The following is a 22,025-nucleotide window of genomic DNA, read 5'->3' as shown; positions in this document are numbered from 1 at the left end:
CCAGCCAGACCAGCACCCAGGAACCTGTTTTCCAGAAGTCAGAGATGACACCAGAGAGTAACAGAAGCACGAGGGGCTCCTGGCGGCGGTGTTTATCCTAGGACAAACTAAACCAGCGGTGCCTGGTTAGATCAATTATGGTAAAACCATAAGCAACCGATGATTAAGATTCCCTTTAATTGATCTCTAAAGGATCATTAATATAAATTTTAAAATTCCCACTTAAAATGTAAGGACTCAAAAGGAACCATACATTTAGCCCCAATTATAAAAACGTAAATGTCCTGCTCATGTACATGTGTGTCTGGGGAAATTGGCGGGAAGAAGACACCAGCAAGGGGACCCAGGAAGAGAACTCGTGAGTTTTCTTTCCTTCCTGCTTCTGCCTTTCGCATTCTCGGTGGTGACATGTATTCCTTTTCTGATGACACTAAGATCTTTCCATCAGATAATTTTGAATAATTATAAATCTGATTTTATTTTTCCAGGGCTACAAAGAGAAGAACAAATTCATAGCAGCTCAAGGTAAGCGTCTTATTAAATTAACTTCTGAGCGTTATGAAGTAGAATGTTGTGAACATCTACCTGCCAAAGATGCCAATAATCCATATTGGCTCTTTCTGCGCATGTGCGGGCTGCTATGTTTAGCAGGTGTTCCAGTGTCTGGGCACACAGTGGGTACACGTAGGCAGACACACCCGTCTGTTCCACAGGGACACGATCTACACACAGAGCCCACAGGGGCCCCTGATGTGCTTCCAGCCGTTTGGACACCCTTTGCTTTCTCTCCGCTGACCTCCCTGTAGCCCCAGGCTGGGGCCCGGGGCTAGTTGCCTTTTAGATCAAGACCCCTGCCAAGAAGCCTCGGCAGTAGAGTCACACTCTTAACCTTGCACATGATGCTATCTTGCATTTAAGCCCTTCCACCTAGCCCCCAACCCCACCCCTTCCACCAGAGACCCCCGTGCCACATGCTGTGAGCCTCAGGAAGCTAAACTAGATTTCCCTGACTTCCTCCTGTTGTGCCAGAGTCTATAGGTGAGTCCCAAAATTCACAGTTGATGACAATAACCTGGAGAACTTGTTACAAACCCAGATTCCCTGGAAAATAGAAACTCACACACATCCATGCACAGAGGAGATCAGAGCTATGTCTAGCAGAAAGTGTCAGGAAACCTGACAAACATTGGCTGAAAAGAGATAAAAGCATATTTTTCTCTCCTGTGAGCAGCATCCAGGGGGAGGCAGCCCCAGGCTGGGACAACAGCTCAGGGAGGGGTTCTTTATCTTTCTGCACCACCCTCCTGAGCATGTAGCTCCTAGCCCCAAGGTCACAAAATGGCTGCTGCATCTCCAGGCACTGTTCCTTTAGTGGACAGGAAGTGGACAAAGGGCAGAAGACTTTCCTCTAGAGGCACTCTAACTTTTGTTCACATCTTATTAGACAGCTTTGTGTTAAGAGATTGAGATCTTGATCAAAGAAAGGGGGTTAGGAATGGAAGGTGAGTCATCAACCTGCAACCCCCCCCCCACCTGCTCTTCACACACACACACACACACATACACACACACACACACACCCCTCCTTTATGAATCAGATGTTCTGGAGGGGGCCTGCTGTTCTGAGAAATAAACAAGTCACTTTAAAAGGTAGCATTGGACCCAGACAGCCCTACTCTGAACACCCCTTATTGCCCATGAATATGAGAATCTAACACCGCCAGTGGTCAGCTGGGTTTCCTGTCTGGTGCAGGACAGGCAAGGATGGCAGTCACTGACTCTGGCATCTCAGAGTGAGTCTGAAATGCCCAGCCAGCTGTGCAGTGGCTCGGGAAGGACAGTGCAGCTGTGCAGGCCAGGCTGGGGCCCAGGGGCTTCTGCTCATGCCCTTAACTCTGGATCTGCCCTCTGGCTCAGGCCCTAAACAGGAGACCGTGAATGACTTCTGGAGAATGGTCTGGGAGCAGAGGTCTGCCACCATCGTCATGTTGACCAACCTGAAAGAAAGAAAAGAGGTGAGTCCCCACCCCAGGCTGCGTTCCCATCCCTCCCGGTCCTTTGCCAGGGCCCTCCCTTCCGGCAATGCAGGGAAAAGCACTCGGGCTTACGACACTTTCATCTTGAAGTAAATTCTCCATGCTCCTAGACACTGGCTGTCCTGGTCTACACAGTAACCACAGGTCTTCAGTCCAGTGCTGGCCGGTGTCGCCAGCCCTCACCGCAGCTCTCCCCTGGGGAGCGGCAGATCCAGAACCGAGACTGTGTGTGAGGTGTGGCTGTGGAAGGCCTCAGACCTGGAGGAACTTGGTCACCCGCTCATCCTGCAGATTAGACATGCACGAGGGAGAGAGGGAGGAAAGGGGACACCAGCCACACTGGCATGGCCACAGAAAGGACACTTGAGCTGCCTCACTGCCGAATGCAGCAAGTCCTCATTAGTGTCCACTGTTGTGGACAGACTCCCTCCCAGGGGCCAGGAGCAGGGTGCCAGCAGGGCAGAGGAGGCCATGGAGCCCTGGGGCTTGTAACCCCAACAGGACCTGGTGCAGGGAGTGAGCTTGTTCTCCAGAGTCTGGGAGAGGCTTCTTCAGTGGGGCAACCACGTTCCAGCATGAAGGTCCTGTGGGTGGGGGACACCTGCTGGCCCTGCCCAGGCCTCTCCTGAATGGCAGGCACTGACCAGGCCCCAGGGGTGCTTGGGCGTGCTGAGGACTCCGGGGATTGCAGCTCTCAGGGGAAATGGCAGGCCCTGGGGAGCGCAGGGGGAAGGAGCCCACGGGAGGGGCAGCAGGAAGTGCTCTTGTCACCACAGGGCCACCTTCCTAATGGTTTCCACACCAAAAAGCACAGGAGAAAGCCTCCATCACAGATCTGGCCTCTGGTTGGTCAGGGATGGGATGGTGGTTTCGGTTTAGGCTTGAGGGGCAGGGCTGGGGAGTACCACACCTTCTTGCTGTGACTCCTGCCTCGCCGTCCTTTGTCACTGACGGAAAGAATGACGGGAAGGAAACCGAGCCCAGAATGCTAGCCTCTCCTTCCCTGGGCAGCTGTGGAGGAGCCCCCACACTGTAGAACAGCAGACCACCCTTCCCCGGCCTCCGGCCCCCTGTGACTGGTCACCCACAGAGGCCACTTCTCCAAACATGAAGCACAAGACCAGTGCCAAGCTGTGGCTGGAGGACCCCCGCCCCCGTGTCCCCGCCGTGCTGCTGCCCAGTGCTTGCTGCTGCTCTCTGGTCTTCCTCCGGGGCCTCCTTCCGTGGGTGTCCAGCCTGTGACTCAGTGCTGCCTGCTGAAGCCCAAATGAAATCATTTCTCAAGAGAGTTCCTTTTTCTCAGCTGCTTGCTCTTTGGTTGTGGTCTCCTTGCGTCCACATCCTGAACAGCACGTTGTGAAATGAGGCTGGCATCTCATGATCGATAGAGGGAGGGGAGGCCAGGACCCAGGGACGGCCACCCTGAGCTGGTGCTCATTCTTGCAAGAAGCTTTCAAGGCAGGAATTGTGGGATGGGCCCAAGGGCCTCAGAGGGGCCAAGGCTACCCAAACCAGGACCCTTGTGAGTTCCTCTGGCTGCTTCAGACTCCCAATGAACAAGGGGGTGCCTGGTGTGATAGGGAATGGGGGAGTCTGTCCTGTGGGTGTCCTGACACCAGGATGCTGGTCTCAGGTAATACCAGGCACTTTATGCTATAAAGGATGATTAATCCTGGAGTCTTGAACCGTTAGCTGTGCCACTCATGGGCCATCTCCAAGACAAACTGTCATGTGCCCGGAAGGCTCGTAAATTCCAGAGACTTCTCAATGGAGCACTGAGCACATGTTCCCCTTGCTGTGAATCCCATTCATTCATGTGTTCCATGCTGATAGAAAACTCACTATCAGTTAGATACTAGGCACATCAGAATCTAAGGCTCCTGGAGACTGTGTTTGGGGCTGTTTCGATTTCAGAGAGTAGAATAGTAAGGAAATGGCCTCTCTGTAACCAAGAGCCACCTGGCAGATTCCTGCATCGGTCCATGCTCCTGGCCTCAGGCTCCTGGCCTTTGAATAGGGCCAGGAGGTGCTGCCAACAAGTCCTCGGTGAGCAGGCAGAGTGGGAGGACCAACGGCTTAGCCCCATGGGACGTGTCTGCAGGGGGCAGTCCCTGGGGACCAGGAGGGAGCTTCCCTCTAGCCTGAGGGTCATTTTGAGTCAGGTTGCCCAGCTCTGCAGGGAGCAGGCTGAGGCCAGCTCCACAGTGTGTGGCGTCAGGAATGAGAGGACCCATGAGACACCACGTCCACACCCGTGAGCCTGGCTGTCCTGGTCCTGGGCTCCTTTCCCTGTGGTGCAACCTCACCTTCCCCGTTGATAAGGGAAACACCCGTCCACTTTCCCATCCCGAGGAGATGGGTCTTAGCCCTGTGGCCGGTGGGGGTGGGGCCAGGTGACAAGGCGCCCTCGTGGATCTGTGTGTTTCTGCACATTGCTCCCTGCAGGAAAAGTGCTACCAGTACTGGCCGGACCAGGGCTGCTGGACCTATGGGAATATCCGCGTGTGCATGGAGGACTGCGTGGTGCTGGTGGACTACACCATCCGCAAGTTCTGCATTCAGCCGGTGAGCGTGCCCAGCTGCCCAGCTGCCAGGAGATTCCCGGGGAGCACAGGTGGGGTAGAGGCAGTGCTACCTTTTATAGCACAGGAAGCTGCATCCCACCTGACCCTCACGGAGGGGCTGTGACATACGTCTGCAGAGGACTGTTCTGTGTCCCCACGCCCCGGGAGGAAGAAGAGTCAGTAGGCAGGGCAGGGCATCCGAGTCCCCCTCAGTAGCAAGCTGTCATTTCACAGGCTGAAGTGGCGAAACGACATTTTTATATTTACTTTTATTTAATTAATTTATTCATTTTAGTCTGAAAGTAGACTATGTGTATACGACCATTTCAATTGTTCTCCATTTTCTAATTGTGGCACTGTAGTCATACGTGCCAATGGGAGGTGTTGCTGCCTAGCCTCACGTGCACACGACGCACAGGACGTAACAACTGATTGGCCCGATCAGTTCCCCGCACCTCCATCCTATTTCCGCCCCTCCTCCCCGTGGTCCCGTTCCTCTACTGGTTTCCCTTCAGTATTCCCGAGACCCACCACCCCACTGCCTTTCTTCTCCTTTCTCCTCACCAGCTTCCACATTTGAGAGAAAACATATGACCCTTGACCTTTTGAGTTTGGCTTATTTCACTTAACATAATGCTCTCAAGTTCTATCCCTTTTCCTGCAAATGACATAATCTCATTTTTTTCTTTATGGCTGAATAAACTCCATGCGCACCACATTTTCTTTATCCAGTTACCTGTTGATGGACACCTGGGCTGGTGCCATAGTTTGGCTATGGTGACTTGTGCTGCTATAAACCGGGGTGTGTGTGTCACTGTAGTAAGATGACTGTGATTCATCAGGAAAAATACCGAGGAGTGGCGTAGCTAGGTCCTGTGGTGGTTCCACACCTGGTCTTTTGAGGAGCCTCCATACTGGTGGTACTAATTTATTATCCTACCAGTGCAAAAGTCTTCCTTTTTCGCCACATCCTCCCCAGCATTTATCTTTGTTTGTATTCTTGATGGTTGAGGCAGCATTTTTTTAAAAACAGTTTCAAGTTTTTTTCCAAAGCCTCCTGGCTGTCTTTCACACTTATTTCCTGTTAGCTCCCCACTGAAAGAATGTAAGGCAGACTTCAATTTTTTTAAAAATGCCTGTAAACAAGGCAGATGAAGATCAAAGAGATGTTTTTAAACCATGGTAAAAAAAATAAATAAATAAAAGCAAGGTCATTATATCAGAACTCAAGGACAGAGTGATAGGTGTCATTATTTTTTAAAATATGAGGCTGAGATTACTAGAAGCCACAGCAAGAAAGGGGAAACAATAAGGTTTATTGTTCTGTCTTAAATATATATTTTAATTGTAGATGGACACAGTACCTTTATTTTGTTTATTTATTTGATGTGGTGCTGAGGATCAGACCCAGTGCCTCACGCGTGCTAGGCAAGTGCTCTGCCATGAGCCACAGCCCAGCCCATTTTATTGTCCCCTGCTTTCCTCTCTCCTGGATACCCAGGCACATGCACACACACCTGTACACCTGTGTGCGCATGCCAACAGACACAGGCATGCACACACACACACACCCCTCCAGACACACCATCGAGCCTTCTGTGGTCTGGGACACGTGAACTAAATCCATGGGCTCTCGTCACAAGAACAAGAGGCTCTGAGGGAGTCTGGGGTCTTTAATGAATAGGCACCCCCTTCTTTTCTCCCCAAATTGAGACATTCGGAGGGTGAAGGAGCTGTTGCTGATGACTCAGGACATGGGAGAGAAGTGGGTCTTTGCAGACAGAGCAGGGCACGCCCCTCCTTAAAATGGGTAGCATAGGACCAGTGTGGGGGACGCCTGGCCACTTGGGGCCTGCTTGGCCCTGCCCTCTGCCCACTGCAAGAGCCGTCAGTGGTGAGTGCCAGGGCCCCACTGGGCCTTCTTCACGTTGGTGGGCACTGACACCCACATGAGCCCCCAGGCCAGGCCCTCAGGTGGAGATGTGGGTGGGCAGGGGGAAGGCCATCCCACCCCTCACATCTCATCGGGTCCCACAGCAGCTCGCTGAGGGCTGCAAAGCCCCGCGGCTGGTCTCGCAGCTGCACTTCACCAGCTGGCCGGACTTCGGAGTGCCTTTCACCCCCATCGGGATGCTCAAGTTCCTGAAGAAAGTGAGGACGGTCAACCCCTCGCATGCTGGGCCCATTGTGGTCCACTGCAGGTATGCCAAGGCAGGGCTGGACCCCAAGAGCAGGCAATGATGGGAAGCCTCACTCGTGGGACAAGGGCCAGTGGACAGTGTCAGTGCGGCAGAGAGGCAGGCTGGGGGCGTGGCACAGATGTGTGGTTCCTGAGTGGCAGTTCAGACAGCCCTGCCGGGAGAGAGCGGGAGGCAAGTTCAGGCCTCCCCCAGTACAGTCCACGTAGCAGAGCCTGGCTTCTCTGGTTTTTTGAGGAAGGACCATAGGATACATAAAGCCATCCTAGCAGAGAGGCCCAGGCGGATGGTGGGAGTGGGGCCATGGGCCTCCCCGGGGCCTTGCTCTCCGCTCCCCCAGGGACCTCATGATTCCTCAGATCCCAAGGGATAGAACCAGGATGACCTCCCTTGCCAGGACACAATTATACCCGTGATAACAAGAAGAAAATGTTTGGCAGCTGAGAAATGATCCATATAGCCTCATAGAAAGTGTCCGAGTCCCCAGAGAAGGTCACTAAGGTTGCAGCGCCCTCTGGTGGTCCCGCCAGACTTATTCCTCAAGCACCAAGAGGTCTCACCGTGTGGCTTTGAGACAGGCCTCCTCAACTGTCCTGGAGCTGAGGCCTCCTCCCAAGGCTCTTCCCAGACTCCTGACTTCAGGGGAATGTGACCCAAGAGGTGGCATCTTTCTTCTTCCCCAAAGTGCGGGCGTGGGCCGGACGGGCACCTTCATTGTGATTGACGCCATGATGGACATGATACACTCAGAGCAGAAGGTGGACGTCTTCGAGTTTGTGTCACGAATCCGCAATCAGCGCCCTCAGATGGTTCAGACAGATGTGAGTGATGCCTTCCTGCCACCCTGGTCTGAGCTCCTCAGCGCGACCCCAGGGCCTTTGCCAGACAGGCACATATGGCTTGCGGCTCTCCCATACTGGCCCAGATGTTGACAGGCAGGTAGCACTCTCGAGCACCCTGAGCATAGGCTTGGCTCCCATCACACTCTGCCCTCCCTCCCCTGGGCCCTGGGGACTGCGCTGCCTTGCCCTCTATGTCTTCATAGGCCATGGGTGACTATGCCCCCAGGATGGCACCTGGTGTCCTCAGTGTACACCAGCATCTATCACCATCTTTTCTAAAGTACCTAAATGTCCAATCTCCATGGCCATGAATATGACTTTTGCCCCTAACCTCCCTCCATGAGCAAACAGAAGAGAACAGCCCCGGGGCCCAGGGCAGAGTCGAGGCTGGGCACCCCTGGTCTCCCACAGGTGCAGTACACGTTCATCTACCAAGCCTTGCTGGAGTACTACCTCTATGGGGACACCGAGCTGGACGTGTCCTCCCTGGAGAGACACCTGCAGACCCTGCACGGCACCACCACCCACTTTGACAAGATTGGGCTGGAAGAGGAGTTCAGAGTGAGTGGGCCAGGATGCATCACCTCCTGGGGCGGCTGAGGAGAAGGAGCCAGTGCGACCCTTGAGATGAAGCCTTTCCATCACTTATACCCTTGGCTGACCCAGAGGAGCAGGGCACATGCTGCGTCATGATTTCGAGGGAGAATGACCAGGGGCTTTCAGAGCTCCACAAGCGTACTTCTTAATGCTGAGGCAACTTCTTGGCAGGGAGACAGGTGTTCCCGTGCCCAGGGGCCCCTATAGCAGGACTGTTTTGTGGCTGAACACTTTTCCCAGGACTTATAACTGTGTCGCTCTGTCCTTCTTGGCTGCAGAAATTGACCAATGTCCGGATCATGAAGGAGAACATGAGGACAGGCAACTTGCCAGCAAACATGAAGAAGGCCAGAGTCATCCAGATCATCCCCTGTAAGGCAGCCTGGCGCAGGTCTCCACCCTTCAGGGCCGGCTGGGGCAGGGCCTGGGACAGGCTGCTTTCAGTTGCTGAGAGCCTGCTGACCCTCCACCTCTGTAAGCCAGGGTCAGAGGCAGGTGCCCTCCAGACCCAGACTCCGGGCCCCTGGGCACTATTGACAAATATTGAGAAGAAATTTCTGGGGCACTTAGGTAGCCCAGGTAGTCTAGGCGTGTCCTAGCCTGGAATGTGACCCAGAGACGGGGAGGCACCTGGCTGCCCTGCAGGGAGGACTCCAGGGAAACTGAGAGGTTTGCCTCAGGCAGGGCCTGGGTCCTCACTCTGGACCTCAGCAGAGGGGACAGTGAGTGTGGGCTGAGGCTTTGCAGACAGTCAGACTGGAGCCCAGAGCAGCTGGACCTTTCTAGGAAGAGACCTGTGGAGGGAAGACCCAGGCCCAATGGAACTGGGGCTCTGGCAGCTGCTGACTCTGCGAGCGAGGGAGGCAAAGGTCAGCCCGGAAGTAGTATCCCCCATCTGAGGTCTTGTCCCGTGGGGAAGAAAGAGCAACCAGACAAAGAGTGGATGCTGCAGGCACCAAGGCACATGGGAGGGAGGTGGGAAAGTACCCGACCAGAGAAGATGGGGAGCTGTGTTGTGGACGGCGTGCGCTGGACGGGTCCACTGTTCAGTGAACACCTGCCATTCCAGTGCTGGAACAGTGTGCTCTCACCGAGGTCACCTGTGCTGTGGACAGCCACAGTTCCTGGGACTGGGCAAACCTCGTGATTCTCTGTGGCCACAGTAGCCTCAGGCCCGCAGTTCTGATTCCTGCTGGCCACACTCTCTGTATTCCTTAAACACAGTGGTTTTAATGCTCATAATTTGGTATGTTGCGAATCAGTTTATGGAAAATGAAAACAATAACTAGATTATTTTCAGATCTTTCAAAAAAAAAAATCAAGTTTTTGCTGGCAGGAAATTATCTGTACTCACTGAAGTTTAATGCCACTTGCAGATGACTTCAACCGAGTGATCCTCTCTATGAAACGGGGTCAGGAGTACACAGACTACATTAATGCATCCTTCATAGACGTAAGTACCACGTGTGCATGGTATGCATGCACCTTCTTCCTGTGTGACCACACACTCTCACCTAGAAGGCACTGGCAAGTCTACAGAAACTCAGCTGCTTGGTAGCCAAGTCACTTGTTTAAAGAAGAAGAGCACGCTTGGAAATAGGCCGTAGACACGCTGCTGGGTCAGTGGCTGCTTCTCCACCCGGCTCCTGCTTTTCTCTAACACATCTGTTACACACCAGCCACACATCCAGTGCCTCGAGACCTTCCTCTGGGGCAATTCCTGGGACTAGTACCTATGATATGGACAAGAGGATCATGTGTTCAGGCCACACAGGCACAACATGTCTTTACACACAATGGCATCTGCAGGAAAGCAGACAGGAAAGACCTTGCAGCCAAGCATACGTTAGCATTTCCTTCACAGTTGAGGAAATCGCCCCCCAGATATCACTGGGGCCTTGGTGGAGCTGGGATTGAAGCACTTTCCTCAGGCTCCATGTCTAGGCCCCTGCCCATGTCCCTGTCCCACCAATATGCAGTAGTTGGTAGTCCACAGTAGCCATTCAGAGGGAACCCAGGTGCTGGAGGTAGGGACCAGGTGTGTAGTGCTCAGGTAAAGTGGCATCCCGGCCTGCTTCATGGGTGTGGGGGTGTGCATGTGCACACATGTTCGCAACTTGGCTTTGGTGGAGGCCATGAAGATCGGAGTCTCCCTCCTCAGGCCTGGGGCTGTCCTAAGCGCTCCTGGCAGGTGGTGACACCAGAGAAAAGGAAGTCCGATTCTAACCTCTGCTCCCCACTTGAAGGGCTACCGCCAGAAGGACTATTTCATCGCCACCCAGGGGCCCCTGGCACACACGGTGGAGGACTTCTGGAGGATGGTGTGGGAGTGGAAGTGCCACACAATCGTGATGCTGACTGAGGTTCAGGAGCGAGAGCAGGTGAGCCACACCAGCCACTTGGGTCCTCGGGGGCCTTCTGCACACCTGCAGCCGCCATCACCCCCCAGTGCAGATCTCACCTGCTTGTGTCCTGCAGGCCCCCGCCAGGCAGCAGGGAGAGAGGTCAGAGATGAAGGGGGTTCCAGTCCACACTCTGCTTTTCTGGGGGTGGAGGGTGTGTTGGCAAAACTCCCCACTTGGCCTTAGTTCATCCCACCTGTCTCCAATCCTGCATCCTGTATCCGTCAAGACCACCACCTGTTGAAGAAAAAGGCAGACATCAGCACATGTCCCCTGTTGATATTGTCCTAGTCAAATTCAAATCAAGCACGTTACTGTTTGTTTTCCCAGAAACCCACCCTTGGACTTCTTGTATTCGTTTAATAATGTGATAAACATTCCTGAACCCAACAGAGCAGGCATCGTCTGGGTGACCGAGCTCACTCAGACACCACACAGTATACTTGTTTACCTTAATGTCAAGAACAGGCAAATCCTGGGGGTCCAAAAGGAGACCAGCTGTTGCCAGGGCTGGAAGCGGGGAGGGGTGACGAAAACAACTTACTTTGGCTTGTGTCTGAGCTTTACATGAAGAGTAGTGTTGGATATGGACTCCTCCAGGACTTGATTCTTCCACTCTGTGGGGCGTTTGCTGATTTTCTGTGTTGACACCTCCTCCTGTGGCTCCCTCCTCATTTCATTGCACTCCTTCTGTACCCTTCTCCCACCACGGGCTTCGGGCGGGCAGCATTTTCCTGTTTTGCAATGGTGCTGCCGTACCTTCTTGTCCACGTCTCACACTGCATGAGGGCTGGGGTCTCCAGCGTGCCTCCATGCAGAGCACCTGCGTATGGATCTTCACACTAGTCTCCAGAGGGGTCCCCTGGGATGTTCTCAGCGCTCTGATCCTTGTCAGTAAACAGATGTAGACGCATCTCTTCCTGGTCCTGATTGCATCCTGGACCCTCCAGGGTGGAGCACGGCTCCCCACCTGCTCCAGCTGTCCTCGTGTTCCCTCCTGCGGGAAGTGTGCCCTTTCCTGATGTGTGAGACCCCTGTGGATACTCTTAATGCTCATCCTGGGTTGGCTTCACACATTGCAAACATCTCACTGCAGTTTGTGGCCTGTCTTTTCACTCCTGATTATGTTTATTGATGAAAAGAAGTGAGTTTTACTCCAATTTGAAGTTTCTAATTCTTGCCTCATGTTGGGCTAGCTCTTTGGGGGTCTTATTTAGTAAAACCTTCTGTACCCCAAAGTAAAAGAATATTTTCTTCTTCTAAGGGTTTTGCAGTCTTGTTTTTGGCCTTAAGTCTTAGCCCGCCTGAGTTTGTTTGTATGAAAGTTCCAGGCTACTATTATGGGATACAGCCTGTATACTGCCAGCCCTGGGAGGCACTGCGGTATTCATATCAGCCCTGCAGGGTAAGCGACAGGGATCCAGTTTTCTTTTTCTAGCTCTGTTTGTTGAATAATCTGTCCTTTCTGTCATTGAAGTTCCATGTGTGTGTGTGTCTGTTTCTAGATTCTATTCTGGGTCCCTGATCAACAGGCATTTAATGGATATTCACATTCAGATACATATGTCATTTTCTTGGGCTGGTGAAATATCTTAAATGGTTTCAGAACAATTCTACATCATAAGATCAAAAGCACTGTCATGTATAACTAATTAGAACAAATAAAATACTTTAAAAAAAAAAAAAGCAGTAGTAGCCAGGTATTACCAGACTTAACATTTTATTTCATTTCTGAAGGATAAATGCTACCAGTACTGGCCGACAGAGGGCTCAGTAACTCACGGAGATATAACCATTGAAATAAAGAGCGATACTCTTTCTGACGCCATCAGTATACGAGACTTCCTAGTCACCTTCGATCAGGTATGGTCACCCTGCCCTTCAGCTCCTGTAGACCAGGCATCCTAACTCGGGGATCTTCTTGTCATGGTGCCAGAACCGGCCTGCACCTGTTACCTGTCATGCTCTACCCACGTTTTCCTGAGTCCCAGGAAAACCTGGTTATCTAGTGGCAGGTCTCCCATTAAGTCCATACCTCCTGGTGGTCACCCGTGTCCTTGCTGGAGGCCGAGGCTATCAGGGCTGAGCGCAGAGTCACCTGCAACACTCCCCCATCCCCCCACAGGGCAGTACCCTCAGCAGCAAGCGGGAGAGGTGGGATGAGTGAAGCCACAGAGGCCTCTTGGGGCCCTCTGCCAGAGACCTCCTCAGACCCCCTCCAGGTCCCCTCCAGGTCCAGGGCTCTGATCATACTTGCAAAAACCCTCCTGGAACTCTGGGTCAGTAGGGTGAGACGGCTCACCTGTCTCTTGGTTCTGAATTCCAGCTGCCAGTCCCGGGGGTGACAGCTGCTGAGCATATACTGGACTCACCTTCAGCCTCTGAGCCCCAAAATCTCAAGAGAGAGGACACCCTTCCCTGAGCACAGCTGTCCTTGATTGTCTTGGGCCCAGGACTAGCCAGGCCCCTCGGACAGCCTTGGGGGTTGTTGGTGGCCACGGAGGGGCCAGGGAGGGCTCTGGGCCCTGCCAGATCCATGACAGGTCTATTGGGCCCCGCGGGGCACAAACGGGCAGCGCTGAGACCCCTCTCCCGCGCAGCCCCTGGCCCGCCAGGAGGGGCAGGTCCGCACCGTGCGCCAGTTCCACTTCCACGGCTGGCCTGAGATCGGGATTCCGGCCGAGGGCAAAGGCATGATCGACCTCATCGCCGCGGTGCAGAAGCAGCAGCAGCAGACGGGCAACCACCCCATCACCGTGCACTGCAGGTGAGCGTGCCCCACAGACCACACTGCCCACCACTGTGGGGGAGCCGGAGCCCGGGAGGCCGCTCTGGGCGACTTGAGGCCCTAGGCTATGTCCCCTTCCCTTACACACTTGCACACATGGTGTCACATAACGCATGAACGTCACGCGCAGTACACACACAGAAAGCACCTGCGGGAGGCGTGGGGCTCATGGTCTTAGTCCTGAAAGTCGTTCCAGATCATCCTGCTGTGCCGTCTGTAGGCTGCAGGACCGTGGCGTGGGGGTGGGGGCTCGGCCCCTGAGGAGATCCCTCAAGGAAGCCTGTGGCCACCCTGGTCAGGGCCAGGGGCAGAGGGACACCCCAGGGTAGAGTCCCTAGAGTCAGTGCGCACGCTCCCGAGGACTGTGACATGCACCCTGCAGCGGGCAGGGGCGTAAATCCGGAAGACCGGCCCTCCATAACCTTCACCCTAACCTGCTGGCAGGTGCTGTGGCTGCCCTCACAAAGTTCCTCCAAGAAGCATTCTGGGGTGTTTCCTTCTTGGTGGTGCTGATTTACTTCTAAAGCTGCGATTCTGTTTCACTTCCCACTTCTCATGACCCGCCTTTCTGCCACTGCTGCCCCACATCATATGGCCACCAAAGCCCCTGCTTAACTAAGAGGGGTGGGACTCTTTCCCAGTGTGGGACCCCCTGAGTGCACGCCTGGCCTCGCTGGGAGGTGCAGCACACACCTGGCTCTCAGTTCCGATGCCTTTGTAGAGGTCATTTAGAATAAACTGGAAAGGCAGATGTGGGAGAAGACAACACAGCTGGTCAGGAGCCTTGGAACCTGGCCACACCAGGCTCTGGGGCCTTAGCTTCTGGAAGAGGCTGGGCAGTCTCCCTTCCTGTCGGCCTCTGGGAGGGCTCTCCTAAGAGCACCTGGCCCTCTCCTGCCCTGTCCAGCTGATCAAGCAAATGACCTTCCAAGGCAGTTGACTCCATCCTCACTGCTGGAAGTCTGAGGTCGGACCATCCTCAGTAGTGACCACCTGCTGTCTTAACACCCCTTAGTGCCACTTTTCAGGGTCCCCTGTTCCAGAAGACAGGCCTGCACAGACAGGAGGGTGTGTGCCGGGATCCTTCTCCCTGGACCTGAACGGGAGTGTTTGCATTTCTAATGAGTTTCCAGGCGATGCTGAGCCCACTGCTCCCTGGGCCACCCTGGGGGAACCCCTGGTCTGCACAAGGAAAAAGGGAAATGCTTAAAAACCTGTCCTGATTCACTTCACAAAACAGCTGGCTCCCGTAATCAGGGAAGTGCTTTAGCAAGTGTATGTTTGCTGGATCTTGCTCAGAAACTAAGCTCCAGATAAAGATCACTCAAGATCCAATCGAATTCTGATCCTTTCCAGTAAGGCCGCCTCAGTGCTGGCGTGCAGGGGTGGCCGTACGCTCTGAGTCTCTGCTCTGCGTGCAAGTTGAATGCTCACCCCCAAGTGCTTTCTGTCCACAGTGCGGGAGCTGGGCGCACAGGTACATTCATAGCCCTCAGCAACATTTTGGAACGAGTAAAAGCCGAGGGACTCTTGGATGTATTTCAAGCTGTGAAGAGCTTACGACTTCAGAGGCCGCACATGGTGCAAACCCTGGTAAGAACCTGAACGAAAAGGATGTTTCCAGAAGAGTGGAGGATTGTGCTGCGTGTCTGATGTCTGCTTCATGAGAGGCGCTCTGGCATAGGGAGGCAGAAGGTGCGCTTCCCAGGGCAGGGGCCGCTCGCTGCAGCTTTCCACAGTGAAGCTGCAGGTCTTTCCTTCCTGGGTCTCGTGCACATCTGTCCTGTGGGCAGGGCTCAAGAGGAGTGGCTCATCCACGAATTCCAATTGCATTTAAAAATCACACATTATCAAGTTCAAAAGCAGCACTGAAATTGCTTGTCATTTCAACTTTGCACCGTGCCATCTGGCCTGATTTCCTTGGCAGAGTCTCACCTAACCCCAAGACCCTGCCCAGGGAGACTTAAGAGAGTCACCCTATGAGTGGCCTCCACATTCTTTTATGATATATGCTTCCTGGTTTGGGAAGTGAATCTTCCTCACCAAATTCAGTATGGGTGCTTGCTCAACCAGAGAGTACACTTTAAGGGCTGTGAAAGCTCATCATTTTCCCCAAAGGTCCCTGTTTAGGACTTTTCCTCCCTGCCTGCTCCACACTAGTACAACCCTGGCTTGAGCAGGCTGCTCCCCACTGAGAGACAGGAGGGAGGGCACCTTCCCACAGCCACGGAAACCACTGAGCCAAGGGCAGGTGTCCTCTCTCCTCAGGCAGGCCACGCCCAGGGTTCTCTGCCCTGGCTGCAGTGAACACTCACCCGGGGACTTTGACTGGCCTCCACTTGCCCACACAGCCCCTCCAACCCATTGGAATCTAATCACCTAGTGTGGGACCCAGGTATCAGCATATAAAAGTCCCCTAGGTGATCCCAAAGGGAACTAGACTAGAGGAAGCTGGGGCTTGCTGGCTTCCTTGACCTGTAGCCTCTGTGCCCTGCAGGCTCTGACCCCAGTGGAAATCTGGATGGCGGGCAAGAGTGGGAAGGATGAGGGACCCAGAGCTCTCCGCTGGCTGTGGGCCCGAGTCCCAGCTCTGTTGGTCCCTGTGGGCTCTGAGGAGTTGCTGGAGAGGCCCTTGACAGCCTCCAGTGGGCTCCACCTGCCTCCTGGTAGCACACGCCCAACGCAGCACAACTGAACCACGCTGGGTGTGGGGGAAGTGGGCGCAGAGCCCTCCCCAGAGCACATCAAAGTAACGATAACGTTGAAGTGTCAAATGAACTCCGCTAATCTGCACAGTTAATACGTGTTGCCAAAATAATAGCAACCACAATGACTGAGAGTTTAATAAGAACCCCCTCAAAAGGAGGGCCAGGTTTTCCTTCTGCGCCAGGCTCTTTTTGGTCTCCCTTCAGTGGCCTGGAGTCCTGTCTGGGCAGCCCGTTAAGCGTAAGGGAAGGAGAAGCTGGCCCTTGGCTGACCCTTGGCTGCCGGGCCATGTCTTGGCCGCACAGTGGAACAGTCAAGGCTCTGTCAACTTGGATGAGCTCCTTCTGCTTCCTGGGTTTCTGTCACTTCCTGGGAAATGGGGTTGATGGCACTGTCCTTAAGACACTGTGCAAATTTTGCTTTAAAGTTCTACCAGTGCCTGGCCCCAGGGGAGGTGCCAGCAAGCTGTACCAAGAGTGTTTGCAGGGAAGCTGCCTGCAGCACTTCTCTGGACTCTGGGGGCTAATGGCTCGTGTAATCCGCACGTCTGGCCTAAGTGTTTTATTTTCAAGTGCATGGGTCCAAGTGCCCTGGCATCCCAGCCCTGCTCCCTTGTCCCTTCTCCTCCCCGCTCCCTGCACACACCTCCCACTCTCCCCCTCACTGGGAAGCTGCCTGGGAGTTGTTTTTTTTTCTGTCCTGCCTGGTGACAGCCTCCCACACACCCAGCCCATAGTGCGCACTCCAAACCAAGAGGCCAGCGAGTGAACAGATCAGGACAGGTTGACCATTGCATGATGACTGTCAGGTATCCGATGCTTCACAGACGATTGCCCATCTCCTTATGTGCCCTGATGTCTACAAGGTGTGTTCTTGCCATCACCCCCATTTGGAATAGTTAAGCAGACTGCCCAGGTTTTAAGTGTCAGAACGAGATTCAAACCCAGTCTGTCTGACTGCAGAATCCAGGGTGTCCCCACAGTTCTGTGCTGCCAGACCTGCCTCTTGGCAGGGGTATTTGGACAAAGAACACAGGGTGCAAATCCTCAGTTGGGTAAAGAGAGGCTCACTGCATGCAGGTTGACGTGGCCCTGTGGGTGGTGCCTTAGCACGCACACCATTCTCTACTTGCTGACCACTTAGACCAGTTTCCCACATCCTAGACTGCGATTGGTGGGGACTGGCATTCATGCAATCTCAGGTCCAACATTGCTGGTTCAACTTTCTTTCTCTGGAAACCATGTGCCATCCCATCCTGACCAAACTGAGAGTTTCATGTGCCATCCATCCTGACCATTCGGAGGCTGTGCAGGCTGAGGTTTGGCATCTTTAGTCCATGTTTTGACTTTCGTTAGACTTGGGTTGTGAGGAGACTGGATCCCATGTGCTTGGAACAGAGGGGAGGCTGCTGAGGGCAACTCCCAGCCTCTCTGGCCTGCTGAGACCTTCTCTTGGGCTTCCAGTTCATGGGTCTCACTTGGGCTGCACCTTTTGCGTGAGAGGCAGGTTCACCACGGTCGGTTGTCATGGGAACCTTTGGCAGCCTTCCTCTGCCCCATTGATGTTATGCCCATTTCTTGTCTGAATATTCAGTCAGCCCTTTAGGAAAAGGTCAGCAATTGTCATTTTCTCCACCTTCCTTTCTTCCCACTGATGCCAGTCATGGAGGGAGGCCACAGGCAGTGCTGGATGGTCACCATTCACCCACCAGCCTGGCTCCAGCCCTCAAGGAGCAGCTGGGACCAGGAGCCAGGCAACATGCACAATGTCACTCTAACAGAAATGCCCTACGCAAACATAAGGCGATTATTCTTTTGACTTCTAGTAAAAGTCATGAAACCAAGTCCTGCGTTGGAGTAAATTTAGGCTTGAAATGATCTAGATCTTGGTTTTATTTAACATTCACAAATTACTTTTTGTTACATTATGAACTTTATCTGGTAGTACTCTTTGGGTTTTTGTTTTTGGTTTGTTTCAAAAATGGTTGTTTTACAGTTTAAATGTGAGAACTAAAGATATTTTACTAGACTATTCTAATATGCACTAACCCAAAATAAATCATGACACTTTCTATGAAAGAAAAGCTTTATTTGGAAATTTTTATGTGCCTAAAAACTAAACTAGCTGATATGCATGTGGGCAGACAGTATTTCAGTAAACAGGCAGAATTTTATTATGTTTCTTTCTGTGTTTCATATTTTAATGTTTCTCCTGAATAAGATAGTCAAAAATGGATTTTGAAGCATCATTTCATTATTTCTTATTTGTCTTTTCAGGAACAGTATGAATTCTGCTACAAAGTGGTACAAGATTTTATTGATATATTTTCTGATTATGCTAATTTCAAATGAAGATTCCTGCCTTAAAATATTTTTTAATTTAATGGTCAGTATATTTTGTAAAAATCATGTTAATTTATTTCATAGTTGACATTAATACCCTTCCTAATTTCTTTGTATATATTTCATCATGCTTTAAAGGCCACCTGCTGTAAAGTTATTAAATCTTAAATACCCTTTTTTTAAAAAAATTGGAATAATATGTTAAGGTCAAATAATATTTCACAAAATATATATTTCTGCTAATATCAGTAAGTACATTCATTCTTCATTAGATTCACAGCACATAATTTCACACATTGTGCATCTCTAAATGTTGGAATTCTTAATATGCCAAGTGTGCTTATGCAAGACCCAAACACAAAGGCCATTGTCAAGACAGTTGAGGACTCAGAAATCAACTGAATAGGTACAAACCAAGTACAGATTTTATAACCCTGAGCAACAGCATTGCCCTGAAAGCAAGGTATTAGGGACTTTTGCAGAGTCCTCAGCCTCAACCACATGGTTTATCTTTCCCTTGTAAAGATCTAAGACTTTCCAACCTGAATCCGGGCCTAAGACACAGCAGAGTACTCAGTGGCAATGGCGTGATGTTTAAAGAGGCTGCATGTGAATCATGTTGGTAGATGACACAGGCGATGACCAGCTCGTGCATCCACCCATGGCCTTGGGTACAGCAAAGTCCACCATCGGGACTGCACTCCCGAAGCACCACTGTGGTTCATTTGTCTGTCCCTAGAACTCAGAGAACCCAACCAGCACCTTCTCATTCTCCCCCAGGCCTGGCGGCTGTGAGCTGGCCTGAGCTGGGCCTGCAGGCTCTGTGCAGAATCCCCTGTCCAAACCAGCCGTGTCTTGGGCACACACAGTCAAGGAGCACACGTTCGGGTGGAAACCAAGGATGACCACAAATACACTGTAAATTTTCTGAGAAGCATTTTGGTATTAAAAAGTTTCTTGTAAAAAGCTAAGATTGTTTGTAAGAAAAGAAATCTTAAAAATCTAGATTTGTACAGTTTTTAAACATCCCACTCCTCAATGTTTAATAAAAAAAAAAAAAAAAAAAAGACAGAGAAATCCTTGATCGAAAGTCTTAACTTATTTTTGGATGGAAATATTGCTGAGACCTTTGACACTGGGTAATAATAGTGATCCCACTGCCAGATGGGATTGGCTGAGGGGCAGAAGAGAAAGTGGAGAATGAGTGTCCCAACTGCTAACTCGGCGACGGCCTTGCCGTGGCCATTAGGCACCTAGCTGATGAGCACAATGTTTAAAGCAGACGTCTGGTCTCACTTACTGAAGGCATTGAACATGTGCAGTTAAGGTACATTTTTTGCTTTTAAAAGAGGTATGAAATTATAGTGGCCTTATTTGGCATTTTCACTGAGAATCCAGGGCGCTTTGCCTGTTGGACTGTTTATCCCATGTTTGTTTACAGTGTATGCAGGTGTGACCGGGTCAGTCACTGTCCTCCACAGGCTCACAGGTAACCTAGCTTCTCTCCCTCCCCATGGCTTGGAGACCCACGGGGAACCACAGAAGGTGCCCAGCTGGAAGGAGGAAAGCCTGCTCCCTGGACACCACCACTGCACCTGGCCCAGCGCTGTCGGCTCCCTGTCCTCTGTGCAGCGAGTAGGCACCTGGAAGAAGACGGAAGAGGAAGGAGCTCTCTGTGACTTGCCAGTTGCCATCTGTTTCCCTTGTTAAAATCCCAAGCCCGAGCCTTTCTTTGACTAAGGAGAAGAGGGCAATGCGCTTCTTTCACTCAGCACCTGGCAAGGACAGTGCGGAGCTGGTGTCATTGGAGTTCAAGGTCAGAGCCAAGGGCCAGGGCTTTTGTCCCCAGTTAGGAGCTGGTGGTCAGAACTCTTGAAGCCCTTTACTGGTCTACCTGGCATCTCTTGTATCAAGAAGTGCCTTAAGGTAGGCTTCCAGGGTGTCCTCAGGAAAGTGCCCTATTTATGTGTTTTTCCCCCCCCACCCCCCACCCCCACCCCATCCCTGGGAACCATCCCTGGGAGTACCCCAGGTGTCCCCTTTTGGGTTCAACTTGTTCCCAAACTCATCCTATTCCAGAAACAACCAGAAGCCACCCTCCTGTGGATGCAGGACCCCTTCCGTCTGGGCAGCACTGGTCACTGCAGCCTCACAGCCTCCCCCAAGGCCAATTCTGGCCGACTCCCTGGGCAGCCATGTTGGGAGGGAATACAGCTGGGAGCCTCAGCATCTGCCCTGTGCCCCAGGCTCATGCACCTCTTCTCCCCTCAGTCAAAGAAAGTCCATGTACACAGCACAGCGGCCAGCGCTGGTGACATCTCCTCTTCCACCGTTCTGTGTTGCATGCACTGCGTTCAAATGCCAAATAGAGATCAGAAGCTAACCATTCTGATTGGAATGCTTCATTGGTCACTATGTGACTTACTTTACTCTTTCTCTCGATGTGACAGACAAATGAAGAATGCATACCGGTGTTTTCAAAGGTATTTTTATGTGTTTTTAAAAACTTTTTAAAACGAGCCTGATACCTGTGTTTCAGCATTTGGAAACATACCCTTGTTATTTAAATGTATGATTACTGATCCATTTTTGTTTGTTTAACTAAGTTGTGCTTAATTTATGTGCAATCTTTATATGTATTACAATTCCAACTATCATATTTTCTTTTATTAGATTTATAATTTTGATCTTGCTCTGAGTATAATGCCAGTGAATGTTGCTGAATTCTTTGTATATGCAAAATGCAAGATCTAAAACATTCGGATGCAAGGATAAACCATTACTTTGACTACCAGCCTGTCTCCTCATAATTCTTAACTTCATTTCTGTGCCTGAAGTCCACATAGACGTGTTTGGGGGCCTGGGGTGGAGTTCAGGGTGGAGCACTTGCCGTGCCTACTTGAGGCCCCAGGTGGATCCCGAGTGCCCGGCCACACAGAGTGCCCTGAATGTGGAGGTGAGAACTAGTTCTCATGTAATTATTTTGGGACTCTAAAACTTAGCCCTGACCTAGCATGGCCCCTAAAGGCGAGTCCGCGCTGTGGCTGGAGGACCGCCCAGCTCTCAGCTGGCCTGCAGCAGTGTGTGAGGCGCTAAGGACTTCAAAGGCTCAGGTCAACCAAGGACACAATCCTGCTCCTCTATGGCAGCTCAGCTGCCCCTCCCGCCCCACCTGCAGCCTCCGTCAAGCGTCACCTGTGGCCATCACTGCTGCTCCTGGCAGGCGATACAGAGCAACCCGAGGTCCAGCCCACACTCCAGGCCCTGCCTTCGATCGGCACTGTCGTACGTGTGCCTGGCTCCACATAGGCATGGGTGACAGAAGTGGACAGGACAGGGACAGCCCTTCCTGGGCACACCCTACCATGGGGTTCCATATCGTCTGCCACCCTCCCACCTGGAAAGGGCAGGTGGGCACGGCTCAGACAGCGGTCTGGAGGACAGCGTGCTATTTTCTGATTTAAAGAAGACAGAACGGGAACAGAATAGGTGGAAAATGGAGAGATATGCACGTTGTCGTTGTCTACGGGTCTAACTGAGCCATTGGGGC

The 22,025-nt window shown here is 52.2% G+C and overlaps 1 protein-coding gene across 6 annotated transcripts in view; it reads left to right on the top strand.

Moving 5' to 3' along the window:
* The window catches only part of PTPRE (protein tyrosine phosphatase receptor type E), a 136,924-nt gene extending 115,655 nt beyond the window's left edge, over nucleotides 1-21,269 (top strand). For 4 of the 6 annotated variants that reach the window (XM_079137284.1, XM_079137286.1, XM_079137282.1 and 1 more), the window contains 13 exons: nucleotides 489-525; nucleotides 1,918-2,015; nucleotides 4,482-4,601; nucleotides 6,638-6,801; nucleotides 7,484-7,619; nucleotides 8,052-8,201; nucleotides 8,516-8,609; nucleotides 9,614-9,690; nucleotides 10,484-10,618; nucleotides 12,377-12,502; nucleotides 13,240-13,406; nucleotides 14,885-15,020; nucleotides 18,410-21,269. In XM_079137284.1, the coding sequence (XP_078993410.1) occupies nucleotides 489-525; nucleotides 1,918-2,015; nucleotides 4,482-4,601; nucleotides 6,638-6,801; nucleotides 7,484-7,619; nucleotides 8,052-8,201; nucleotides 8,516-8,609; nucleotides 9,614-9,690; nucleotides 10,484-10,618; nucleotides 12,377-12,502; nucleotides 13,240-13,406; nucleotides 14,885-15,020; nucleotides 18,410-18,484 (1,515 nt within the window). In that variant the 3' untranslated portion in view covers nucleotides 18,485-21,269. The remainder of the gene's footprint in view (nucleotides 1-488; nucleotides 526-1,917; nucleotides 2,016-4,481; nucleotides 4,602-6,637; nucleotides 6,802-7,483; nucleotides 7,620-8,051; nucleotides 8,202-8,515; nucleotides 8,610-9,613; nucleotides 9,691-10,483; nucleotides 10,619-12,376; nucleotides 12,503-13,239; nucleotides 13,407-14,884; nucleotides 15,021-18,409) is intronic. The other 2 variants (XR_013763356.1, XM_079137283.1) reach the window with 2 other exon arrangements.
* The last annotated feature ends 756 nt before the right edge of the window (nucleotides 21,270-22,025 follow it).

This window comes from Sciurus vulgaris, assembly GCF_902686455.1.
Source record: "Sciurus vulgaris genome assembly, chromosome: 4".
NCBI classification, from domain to species: domain Eukaryota; kingdom Metazoa; phylum Chordata; class Mammalia; order Rodentia; family Sciuridae; genus Sciurus; species Sciurus vulgaris.
The sequence above is the reverse complement of the archived record's forward strand: the minus strand, read 5'-3'. Positions and strand labels throughout refer to the sequence as shown.